This window comes from Urocitellus parryii, chromosome 3, assembly GCF_045843805.1.
Source record: "Urocitellus parryii isolate mUroPar1 chromosome 3, mUroPar1.hap1, whole genome shotgun sequence".
Lineage (NCBI taxonomy): Eukaryota > Metazoa > Chordata > Mammalia > Rodentia > Sciuridae > Urocitellus > Urocitellus parryii.
This window is the reverse complement of record NC_135533.1, coordinates 216,731,282-216,743,914: the sequence shown is the minus strand read 5'-3', so window position 1 is coordinate 216,743,914 and position 12,633 is coordinate 216,731,282. Positions and strand designations below refer to the sequence as shown.

The 12,633-nt window shown below is 50.7% G+C and overlaps 1 protein-coding gene across 9 annotated transcripts in view; it reads right to left on the bottom strand.

Annotated features, from left to right (window-relative positions):
- Ranbp3 (RAN binding protein 3) overlaps positions 1-12,633 on the bottom strand; it is a 56,415-nt gene that overhangs the window by 24,241 nt on the left and 19,541 nt on the right. For 5 of the 9 annotated variants that reach the window (XM_026404310.2, XM_026404303.2, XM_026404305.2 and 2 more), the window contains exon 3: positions 8,120-8,320. The exons of the other annotated variants lie outside the window; for them this stretch is intronic. In XM_026404310.2, the coding sequence (XP_026260095.1) occupies positions 8,120-8,320 (201 nt within the window). The remainder of the gene's footprint in view (positions 1-8,119; positions 8,321-12,633) is intronic. 9 annotated transcript variants of the gene reach the window in all.

Sequence of the window (12,633 nt, the reverse complement as noted above, 5' to 3'; positions counted from 1 at the left end):
TTTGGCCTCTGCTACATTCTTTGCTTTTCCCTTATAAATCTTTAAAAATGTAAACAATGTCTCAGCTCCCCAGCTGTACAAAAACAGGCCGTGGGCCGGAGTCTGCAGCAGCCAGAACCCAGAGAGGGTAGGGGTTTCTTCAAAGTCACACAGCTAATTTACAACAGTCAGAAAAGGACCGCAATCTGGAATTCCTCCTTTGCAGCTCAGGTTTGTGTCAGGAGAGCAAGCTGCTTGAGGTCTGTCACGAGAGCTCTGTGGAACTGGTCCTAGGAGACTGTGTAAGGTGAGGGAAAGTTGTCACTAACCCCGTGTGTGTACCTGGGCAACTGAGAGGATTAGAGGTTACTGTCATCCAAATGCTGGGGAAATAAAATCCTCTTAATACCACGTATGGAGTCTCTTGTTTTTTACTATTATTTTAAAAATATTTTGATTAGTTGTTAAAATTATTTATTTGTATATGATGCTGAGAATAGAGCCCAGTGCCTCACATATGCTAGGCAAGCACTCTACCACTGAGCCACAATCCCAAGCCCCTCTTTTATTTATTTGTTGTCTCTGGGGATTGAACCCAGGGTTGCTCTACCATTGAACCACGTCCCCAGGCCTTTTTATTTTGAGGCAGGGTCTCACTAACTTGCAGAGGTTGGCCTTAAACTTGTGATCCTCCTGCCTCAGCCTCCTGAGTAGCTGGTATTACAGGTCTGTGCCACCGGGCCTGGTTGTGGTGGTTTTCCTCAGTGATGGGGAAACTGTGAAAGTATCAGTGCCCCAAATGAAATGAGGTCCTTGTGTCCAGTATGCCTGCTCTGAGGCTGCACTGAGCAGTGCTGGGATGTGAGAATAGGGCCCCAGGTCGTACCCATGCCGTCCCCCTCCCGAAGGCATGCAGAAGGGATCCTGGCTTTGCTGATTTTATTTTCTATGGGGCTGAATGCCGGGGTGGGGGGGGGTGTCTTGGTTCCCTGACACTGGGGATGCCAATGTCTTCCTGGCAGGGAGGGCTCTGGGCCTTCAGAGATGAGGCAGGTGGAGCCCAAAAGACAGACAGGAAGCTTAGCTCTTGGTGTGATTACAACTGCTCACTGTGTGGCTAAACTCAAAGCTGGCCCCTGCTGGTTAATGCTAGACCCCTGGGTTGCATAGGCACAGGGCTTCCAAGTTCAGGGGACAGGCTGACTGGCAGAACCAGGTCTTGTGAACTAAATCCTGGGTCCAGCCACAAGGTGAGGTAACTTGGAGGACCCGTGAAAGGGTTTAAGATGCATTCCTATAGTGCTGTGAGGCCAGAGGCTGAGTAGTGTTTGATTGTACAGACTGTGCCACTGGCTTGCCACCAGGTCTACTCTCTTGGGATCATCCCTCTCTAGAGGGACATCAGGGGGACACAGGCCCCAGGCACCACTCACCCTACCTACTAGCAAAGGCGAGAGGAACAGAGACAGCAACTACTTGCCCTGGCGCTGCAACCAGCAGGCATCCTAGCCAGGCCTCACACCAGCTTCCTGACCCTGGCAGTGGAGAAAGGGCAAGGACACATCTTACCCACCCTCTGAGCCCTGCGGCCTCCCAGCACTTTGATGAAGGTCCCTGTGCGAGGCCAGCCATCTTTCCACAGCCCGATATTCTTGGGTGTGGCACTGCCCGCCTTCCCTTGTCCTCCCACGTATTTCTAATGGCCGGCCCAGCACATCCCCACCCCTACATCTCAACCCATGGTTCTAAAAAGCTCTTCTTTCGTCCTATAATTTAACGAGCATCTTGACTTTACCGAAACCTTCTGTGGTCACCTCCTTGGTCCTGGGAAACCTTCCCTTTCCTGAATAACTTCTGGCCTGGAGATGGTCGGCTCTCAGAGCTTCACACCACTGCAGACAACCTGCTCCCTCATCCAGGTATGCCCTGCTTTCCTCAGACAGGAATAAAAGCCTTGGTGACTCAGTCTTGTTGCTCCTTACACTTTCCCTCTGTGGCTTCAATTTCGACTCAGTGATCTGTGTTAGAGCCCATGCAGTAGACTCCCAAGTTCTAGGAGAGAACTGGTCCTCGGAACTTGCTGGGATTTGTTCCAACAAAGAGATGCTGTCCTAGACACTCTGCAGGCCATGGACAGACAGCAAAGGCTTGTGCCCTGGCCTTATCTGTACTGGTGTCTGGGCCAGGATACCTGGGCGTCTGTCTTCCTGCTCTTTCAGCTCCCATAAGGATATCTGCATCATCATTGCCACCAAGGCCTCTGCATCTGGCCACCTGTGACCACACATGAGCTCAGTGAGTCTGTGTGAATTTCCTGGTTTTCCTTCTGTTAAGAAGAATTTCTAATTTCATTCCACTGCGGCTGGTGAATGTACTTTGCATGACTTTAATCCTTTTAAATTGGAGAGGTGTCTGTCCATCCTGCAGAAGGTCCCTGTGCATGGTGAGGATGAGTGCCCTGTTGCCAGGGCTGGTTGGCTTCCAGGGCTGCTTGGTCCTCCTCTTCCCATCATCTTTACAGTAGTTCTACTGAAAGCAGGGTGCTTTCTCCTTTCCGTTCTGTTGGTTTCTGCTTTGAGTATTTGGGGCTCTTTCCATGACACAAACACATCTTAGTGATCTGTCCCTAAGAATGTGATGGGTGCTACGGATCTCCCTCCAGAGTGGAGTAGCCAGGTCATGAACTGACGCCTCTGGGGCTCCCACCTGGCCTCAGAGGTCTTGTGAACAGCTCTGGCAGCCTGCTGCTTGGCACGCCATCCTCCCCTCCAGCACACATCCAAATCTAGTCAGTTGGAGCACGAGAGCACATTCACATGGTCACACCTCCATGGCTCCTACTTGCAGCCAGCAGCTGGCCTCCCACCTGCCCCTGCAGATGGCCCACTCTGCACACTGTGGCCACGTCCGCCTGCTTCTGACCTGACTCCTGAGAGCCCTTGGTGGCCTCCTGCAGCACAGGGTCCTCTCATCCTGCACTACTTCTCCCTCTTGCCACCCTGGCTCCTTCCTGTTTTCTAAGCTCCTCCCCCCAGCATGGGGCACCTTCTCCCTCAGGGTCCACTACTGTGACAATCACCACTGGGGCACACCTGTGCTCATTCTCCAGCCCAGCTGTGGTCCCTCTGGCACCTCCCTGCCCTGTTTTGCCCAGCAGAGTCTGTCTGGTGTCTGTCTCCCATGACTACACAGCTCAGAGCAGCAGCCAGGGCCCTGGGCACAAAGAGCATTTGGTGAGGATTTGCAGCCCACACGAGGTCCATGTCCTCTGCTGTACCTGCTTTGGTGACCCTGAGAAGAAAGGGTGCCTCGTCAGATAAAACTCAGATGCTCCCTGGCCCGACCTCAGGAGACCCTCAAATCCATGCCCCGAGTCTCTTCTAAGAACCTGCTCACAGGAAAGCGGTGGCCTCTTGGTCCTGGGAGGGACGATGCAGGAGTCTTCCTCCTGGGGAACCTTCCAGGTGCTGCTGGAACCTCCAGTGAGGAAATGCCGCCATGACTCCTCTTTAGGACTAGAGGAAGGATGCGGGAGAGGGTGCCTAAGACAGCATCCTGTCTGCTGCTTTTAGACATGCCAGCTCTTCTGGAGCCCTCCATGGCTGCCCACGGGGGGCATCACCTGTCCCCCGCCCTTACAGGGCCCCCTTGCTCCACACCCTGCAGATGGGAGGGTTTCTCTCTCAGGACAAGGTTGGGCTTGCTGTCTGCTGGCTTGTGCCATCTTCCCCAAGGCAGGAAAAGGTTTGGGATGCGGGACCCTCTTCAATCACCTGGCCCCACACAAGGCCTACACCAGCTTCACACTTTCCACCTCCCTTAGACTCTAGGGTACCCAAGCAACCTGGGGGGCACTGTTCAGCCCACAGCCCAAGAGCCACTGGGGAGACTTGAGAAATTTCAGAGCACTTTTTGAGGAGTACTGAGGACAGAAGCAGGGTGAAAGAATCTCACTTCTTTCTCCACTTCTTCCCTAATTTGACTCCACCTTTGGCGATTAGGACTCCAGGATGATACCCCAGAAACACTGGGTTGAACACTCTGTGGGGAGCCACTCCAGATGCACGCACCTTTAAGTCTTGATGCACCACAGGGATCTGAAAGATCACTGCAGTCTGGCGCGGTAGTGCCATGACTCGTGACTTGGTCTCTTCTCTCATTTGGATAATAAGGTGTGGCCCTGGGAGTAGGTGGCACCCAGAGGGGTTGAGCTACACTCACCTGTTCCCTTATAATCCTATCCCTTGCCTCATTTGAATGGCTTTTCCCCAATAAAAGGGTTCAGCACGTGCTCTCTCTTTCCCTCTACACCTAAGGTTGGAGGAGTTGTCACAGGACCCAAAGAAAAAGGTATTTCTCTGTCTCTGTGTGGTTATTTCGTGCAGCCCAGTTCACCTGGAGTGACCTTGAGTGTTTAGTCATGGAACTCGACAACACTCATTTGGGACACTACAATAAAAACATTCCTCACTGACAACCACACCAGAAAGCAGAGGAGAAAGATGGCCAAAGACGACCCTTGGACTTATTTCCCAGGCGTCAGGAGAAGGCACGAAGCAGGCTCTTAAAGAAGACTCCTTATTTGTCTGGACTGAGGACAGGCCAGCAGCCCTGCTAGCCTGCTGCTATCTAAGGTGCATGGGTCCCTGTCACCAAGTATAGATGGGGCAGTCATACCTAACCCAAAATGGGACTGTGGATTCAGGGGCATCTGGTTTTGCATAGAGGATAACATGGTGAACACCGTAATGAGTACATTTGTTCAGAATCTGTCCCTCCAAAATACACGGCTCCTGTAAGGCTGCCTAGAGTGGCCCCAAGAATGAAAAAAGGGGCCAGGCTGACCCAGGGAAGGGGACAGAGCTGGAGCTGCCTTCAGAAGCTGATCCACAGATGAGGACAAGTGGGCAGTGAGTAGGAATGAAAGGCACTATCTCCCCAACCCCCTGGAAAAGGCCAGAGAGCAAGGCCCAGCCAGGTAATCCTCTTGATAACAGCGCCTACAACGGGGCCTGATGGAGCCTAGGATGATCCCCATCTGCACTGACCAGTTAGAAAGCCTGGCTTCTTGTAGCTGCAGGAAGATGAGTGCCCGGGAGGAGAAACAGAATGTTGGCTACTTCACGGCTGTTTATTCACAGCTGTGACAGGCCACCAGCTCAAAGATGCTTACTAAAGAGACAGACACTGAAAAAACCCTGAAGAAAGCAGAGAGACTGCCTTGAAGGTCTGGGTGGTGGGGGAATGAGGTGGACAGCCAGTCTGAACGATCCACATACTCCTTCCCACCATCAGAGAGGCTCTGTCGGTCATTTTCATAGTGACCTGGACATTGCCCCGATCCTCGAAGTAGTGGAAATGTGTTCAGACGTAGGTGTGCTGCCCATGGACAGAGCTTCGCCCACCTGTTCCTCGGTGTCGTTACCCCTTGCCCTGTTTGGGATAGAATGTTCCATGGAAACACTTTGGGTGTCCCCTTCTCTTGCTCTGCCCTTGGGGGTGGCCTTCCTAGATGTCAGTCAACCTGCTGACAGCAGACATCACGAAGCCAGACTCGGCCCCCCGAATCCTGACCCTGGCCTCATTTGAATGGCTTCTCCTCAGCACTGGCTCGCTCTTTCTGTGGACCCTTAAGGTCAGAGGAGCCGTCACAGGACCCAAAGAAAAATCTCTGTCTCTTGTGTGGTTATTTCATGCTGCCCAGTTCCCCTGGAGGGACCCTGAGTGTTTTAGTCACGAAGAACGTGACAATTGGAGGCCCCACAGGGATGAGGTCATGCCTTTGTGGGAGCTGGGAGGAGAGAGGAGGCTGCCAGCCAGAGGGCTCGCTCCTGACTGCCTGCCACTTCTCGTGGGCCTAAAACACATTTGGAGCTTGGCAGTGACTGGCCCAGAGCGTTAGTCCAGCTTGATTCCAGCAAGCTCAGAGTAAGCACGGAAAGCTGCCTGCTTCTCCAGAGACACTGAATTTAGTCTGCTTGAGGTTTGGTCTTCTCAGTCTTGTCTTCTGAGAGCCAAAAGTCTTAATATAGAGAGACTTTTTCCTGGTACTGAGTCCTCAATGGCCAGAGCTCTGAGGAGACTGAAAGATGATAAGGGCCTTTTATAAGCAAGCCACTCTTTATTATAAAGAATGCCCAGGGGTCATGGAACAGAGAACAGACCAAACGTGATGAACAAGACCTGCTGGGTAACAGTGGGTGGTTTCCTGGTTTCCTGAGCACCAATGTGGGGCAGAGCAAGATCCAAATTTGCTCTGATACAAAAGAAACAGTCTGTATCACTAGAGAAAAACCTCAGCCCAAGAAGAAGCAGGGTCAGGGTCTACCTGACTTGATTTAGGGACTGACTGACCTACAACAAAGTTTCATTTTCCTTGAACAAGCCCAACTAGTAGAGAAAGCCAATTAAGAGGAGCTGCTGGAAACCAGCCTGATTTCTCTGTGGAGAGCCCAAAGCAGCAAGCCTGATTGGCTTAGAGCTGTCACCAAGTGCTAGGACAGTGCTGTGTCCAAGATCCCTGAGGTTACCAACTACAGCACACACGTGTGCTGCGTGGCTGGCTGTCAGTTCATTTATGACCTGCTGCCCTCAGCCCTGTAGCCCTGGCTCTGTCCACGATGGCTTAACTCATCCTGAGGCTCCAGGCCATGATGCTTCACGTTTTCTTGGCCAGTCTGGGAACTGCTTGTGTTCCTCAGGATCAGAGTCTCTAACCTGAAGACCACAAGAATCAAGAAGCCAGGTTTCACAAAGGACCCTGCCCAAGGCAGCCAGATCTCAGAGACACATCATGGTAAGAAGTGAGGCCCCACCAAAAGCCAGGGGCCCCTGTGCTCTTGAAAAGCAGCTGCCATCACAAAAGGTTTGTGACTGCCCTATTAGCTACTCTCACTCTGAAACCTGCCACTTCAGCAGCTGCAGGGTCCGCTGCAAGCTGCGCTTCTCAAGTTCTGGTCCTGTCTGTTCTCAGAAGCTGTGCTCTCGAGGACCAAAGAAGACCACATGCCCAGGAACTCCCACTGTCCGACTCACTCTATCCCAAGTTTTCAGGAGCTGCTCTGCCAAAAAAAAGAAAAAGGAAAGATTGCTCCGCCAGCCCTCGGGCACTCTGGTGTGAGGGCCACACTCCTGGGGCACTGTGGTACGCTCTTGCAGCTTCTGAGTAAGTCTCAATACCTGAGCCCACTTCTGCACCCTGAGGGGCGCCCCTTCCCCCACAGACCCTGGTATGTGGCACCTGACAGACTCTATTACACACCAATTCCTCCAAAATGTTAAAAGAGGGCTCCAACTTCCTTCTGCATGTCCTAGGGCTTGGTGGCTGTAACTGAATCTTCATGGTTTCCTTAAAAACAGGAACTGGTGGTGGAAGGAATCACTCAGGGGTGGGGGAAGTATCTGGGACTCTGGTACCCTGGGGTTTAGAGCAAGCAGTCGGGCCAGGGCCTCTGTTCCCTTGTTATGTCATGAAAGCAGGGGAGGGGTCTTCTATCATTAGACAACCGAAGGACAGAATTTTCAATCCCAAATATAGGACGATGTTTACCTTTCCCAATGTATTAAACTTCAAAAACCCACGATACTTCCTGCTCACAAGAGTTTGATTGTTTCCACCTTTATCTTCAAAATCCTTCATAACACAAAGAGGAAGGGCACAAAGGAGGGGCTTTTCTTCTTCCTGCTTTGAATGTGGACAAGCAGTTCACTGCCTAGCCACAGTCCAAACAGAACCAGTCTTGCAGCATGACTGGGGCTAGATGACTCTTCTTCCAAGGGAAGCCAGAGCTCCTCAGAGTTCTAAGACATTGAACTTAAATGCCCAAGTTCAGAGACAGGAGAAAGAGAAGGGGTAGAATTTGATTTGGAAGGCTCTCCCCTACTATTTAATTCCTCTTTTGACCACTGTGTCTCTTTCAGGAAGCAGGATTAGTCTCACTACGGGTACAGACATCCCCACCTAAAAAAGACTAACCATAAAAGAGGAGTTAATCTTCCCAACTTTTATTAGATGACTGAAGGGAGCTGTGATCATTGACTGCTTATGCTGATCTAGGGTCTGGATGAGAGGGACCCCAGGGAAAGGGCTCGTTTGGGTGGCTCCCCTGGGGCAGCGGGGGTGCCGGGTGATTGGACTTACCCCTGCCAGTTCTCGTGGAAAAGGAAGCTGGGCTTCAGGAGCGGGAAGCGGAGGAGTGCTGGCTGAAGTGCTAGCAGGGGCGGGAGGTTCTAGGGCATGCTCACCAGCTGACTCGGGGTGACCCGTGCCATGGTGGGGGGCCTCAGCCTCCCCCTGAGGCTCCTCTCCCGAATCCGACAAGTCTTTTTGCTCTGCAGAGGACTGGGAGCAAAAAAGACAATTTTCCTTCAATGTAAAATAAAGGCTGCACCAAGGGGCAGGGGAGGGCAGGGGTGGTAGGGCTGGAGATGGCTCCACCCTCAGGGAGGAGGGGCCAAAAAAACAAGCTCCTAGACTGCTTTGCTCAGTGGAACTGGTCCTCTCAACAGGGGCAGAGCAAAGTGAACTGTTTGACTTGGCAAGGAGGTAGGAGGTGTCCAGGAAATCCAGATCCTCATTTTCAAAACTTGGGTGGCTAGTATAGCTAACTGTGCTTATGGGCCTTGAGGAAGAAACAATTCTCTTGGTGACAAAGAAAGGAGATGATTATGCTAAAGACTCTTTAACCCCCAGGGGCTGGTCCACTTCTGCTTAGCCATGCTGACCACACCACTGGGGCCAGACCACTTCTGTGCACAAGGAGGTGGGGAGGTGGGCCTGGAAACATGGTTAGATGTGAAACTGGGAGCCTAAGGCATAGGCTTCTGGACTTCACCACCATTCTTCTGGGAGCTTTCTGATCCTCCTGCTCACACCTGAGGTGGAGGAAGTGCCTCTTGCCTCGGGGAACATAGGTGCGCAACAGAGGCACTGCGGCAGGGCAGCTTTTGGATCAGCGAATAGGTGGGTGGTGCTCAGCTGGAGGAGGGGGCAGGGCGCATCCACAGAACTCCTTGTTCTAGGACTCTGCAGAGTTATCTGGAGAAACTTGGAAAATAGCCAAGTTTGGAGAAAGCTGCTTCCAGAGGTCTCTGTTCCCAAGGTACCACCCCAGCATCCTCTGGGGTGCACCCTGGTATTCCAGACAGGCTTCCATGGGCTAAGAGCTGTGGCCACATTCCACAACTCTTCCTGAGAAGTGGGCTATAAACCTGATGTCCTGACATATGGGGCTGTAGTCCCCAAACCTCCTGTGAGGACTCTCTAACACTGTGGAGCTGCTTTGCCCTGTCTCCCTGCAGACGTGGCTGTGTTTTCTTGGCAGCAGTGACTGACCTCCTCAGAAAGGGTGCTTCTTTCTTTCTTTAACTTAATTCTATTTTTTGAGATGAAGTCTCACTCTGTGGCCCAGGCTGGCCTCAAACTCCTGGGCTCAGGTGATCCTCCTACCTCAGCCTCCCAAGTAACTGGGACTACTAGTGGGTCACTATGTTGCACCTGGTGCTACGTTTAAACATGTGATCCTACAGGAGGAAATGAACTACATAAAGGAGTAAGAACTTCCCAAAGTTCTTTGGAATGCCAGACAACACATTAATGTATTCTTCTGTCTCAAGAGTCACCAAAGGGACAGTCTCTATTCAGGGAAATCCAATGACAGAGGCCTTCCCAGGGGCAAGGTGGTCAGTCCCAGCCACCAACATCTGTTGCTACTTTATGGAGAGAGATTTAACAACTTGCCAGGGAAAATTAAACCCAGAGCTCTGTGAGAAACGGCTGTCTCTAATCAGAATCACTTGAATGTCTTGAACCCCTGCTTCTGGAATCTAAGTCTTCTAATGCCCTTGGGGAGGATGTGAGGGGCAAGCAGAAAGACCCAAATGATACCAAACTTCACTGTCTACCAAAGAGTCTTAAAAGGGCTGAGAAATGTCACATCACTCCCTCTCTCGATTCAGAAATTTTTTGGAAGAAATAAGGAACATCATTCCAGCATCTTCTACTTGGGTCCTAGTGTTTTTCCTGGGCAAGGGCAGTATGCACTCAAGAGCCCAGGTAGGACTATAGTTCCCAGCACGTGTGGAAACATCAGACATCAAGACTTCACCAGCCTGAAATATGCCAAATGTGTGACAAAAAACAAAACAAAACACGAGCATGGGGTGAGCATCAAACCAGGTCCAAACACACCGCGATAGCACTTCCAGGGCCACTGCACTTTCCAAGCAGCACTCACAACCGCCTGTGTTCTCACAACACGGGCACCCTCCTGCTAGAGGGACCGCAGAGCCCTGCAGGTTAACCAATGCTCTGGAGGGAGGGTGACTGAGAGAAGCGCTTGGACATTTCTTTGTGCCAAAAAGAAGGACCCATCTCCATTCAAGACAATTCAGAAAAAAGGCTTTGGTTTTATCCTAAAACACCAGCGCCTGCGAACCCCATGTTTCCTGAAGGGAGCTGTCCTGGTGGCAGAGGCACAGGGAAAAAGCCAATAAAACTCCGGGGCCACCCACTGGCCACAGTCGTTGAAGTCTGGCCCTGCAATCCAAGCACCCACCATTTTTCTTAACACAAAGTAAGAGGGCCAGGCCACTTGTCCCAAGGCTAAGTCATACCCCAAGCATCTCACAGCAAAGGCAATACAGCACGTGGACTGGACCCACAGGGCACATAAGGGCTCTGCCACTGAACAAAAATGGAAGCAATGGGCTGGTAGCAGAGCTTCTCTCTTTCCCTTTGAAATCCTTCTCTTTCCTGATTCAGCAACACCACAGGGCACAGGGACACCCTCCTCTGGAGGAATGAGCTCTTTCCCGTGAAACCTCCTGGGTAGTTTGAGATCATTTACTAAAAGATAAGTTAGTTGCTTCCACAGTTGACAATGGAACTTCTTGATCTTTGGGATCAAGCAGTAGTTAGGAAGGAAAAAAAAATCATTACAAGAGACATCTGAAGGGCAATTTAAAATACGAACCATATTTTGAAGTCTATGACTGTACCCATGATCTCGGGAGTGACATTGTCCCAGGTCCACAGAGGAGAACGGCCCCACTCCTAGATACTTGTGGAAGACTTTAGGGGGAAATGGCATATGGGCACCATTTACAGCTGAGAGCTTTAGCAATGAGAAATGCCAGCAGCAAATTGAGGTGACAGATGCCCAAGCATTCAGCGCCAGTCTGCTTTACTCAGACTTCAAATGAAATTCAAAAATTTAAAAATAAAAAATGTTGAAGCAAAAAGGGGGAAAAATAGTCTGCTTAGAAAATTCCAGCAGTTCTGATGGCTGACTTCTGACTGGGCTTCAGCCGGAAGAAGGGGAGCAGCTGCTGGTCATGCCAGAGGAAGGAACCCAGAAGCCAGCTCAGATTCTCATTCTTGGCAGATATGAAAGAGAAGTGTGGCTGCTCCTTGCAGAGCTGCCTTGTAGTGTCCCTTGCACTAGGAAGCCAAGGAGAAGCTAAGTCAGGTATCTGGCCCACGTGTTCTGCCTAACTCTCGACAGTCCTTAAGCTGCAGAGAAAAGCAGAGTGGAAGACTGCATCCACCTGGACCCGGCCGCTGGGCTAGGGACCCTACCAACAGAACCTGGCTTCTCCTTTCAACACAGATGTTTCTTGCATGCCCTTCAGTGATCTTGCCACAGAAGTGTCACAGAAGTGGGGCAATGAACTCCCAAGAGCTGGAGGGCAGTTATTTTTAGAAGCCCATTTGGAATTGGCTCTGAGTCAATATTTTGATAAGAGCACTTACACATCTCTTAAGTGACTCAAAGCCTTCCTAGCTAACCTACCAGCTCAGGTTCAAGGCCCACCTTTTAAGGTGATTTGCACAGATCTCTGGAAGGTCATCCTTTTAAATCAGCTCAACTTCCTAGCTGTGAAAGAGTATCAAGACAGGAACTAATGATTTTAAATTCATCTGAATGAATATTACATTTCAGTGTTTCAGCTGAGCTGGTTGTCTTAAAGTCTTCATTATTAAGTCCTATTATTTGTTGGCAAACTTCTACAGAGGTCAAAAAGACACTAAATATCTAAAGATACTAGATAAAGATACTAAATATCTCTTATTTCTTTTGGTGCTAGGGATGGAACCCAGGGCATGGCACACGCCAAGCACCTACACCACCACTGGGCCACAAGCCTATGCTGAAGGACTCTGCAGCCCAGTCTGTCCACACCCTGCTGCTATGTAGCCATGGAGGTCTGCAAAGGGTATGGCATGGCCATGCTCCAGTAAAATTGTTCACAAACAGGTGCTGGTAGAGGGCCTTAGTGTGCCGACTCGTTTTAAACGGAATGCAGTCCAAGATCATTATAAAACCCCAAATCTAGAAAAGTCCTGATTTTATTGAACACTGGAAAGAAATGACCTGAACATCTAAAATAGAGATCTAACACAACACATCCGGTTCCTAAGGGCTTTATTGAACATCCTGTGTCTGAAAAATTCAGCCCCTTCATATCCATTGGCCCAGCAAAGCACATGTCAGAGTCTGGGGAGAGGGAAGCATAGCTTCTGCAAACACTGCCTGATCCCGAAAGCCAACCTGTACTCAGATTCTTTGGCAACGTGAGTCAGGAGCCACGGGAAAGTTTAATTCAAGAAGAGACTAACGTTACAAGCTTAACAGACATTAGCCAGGCAAACAC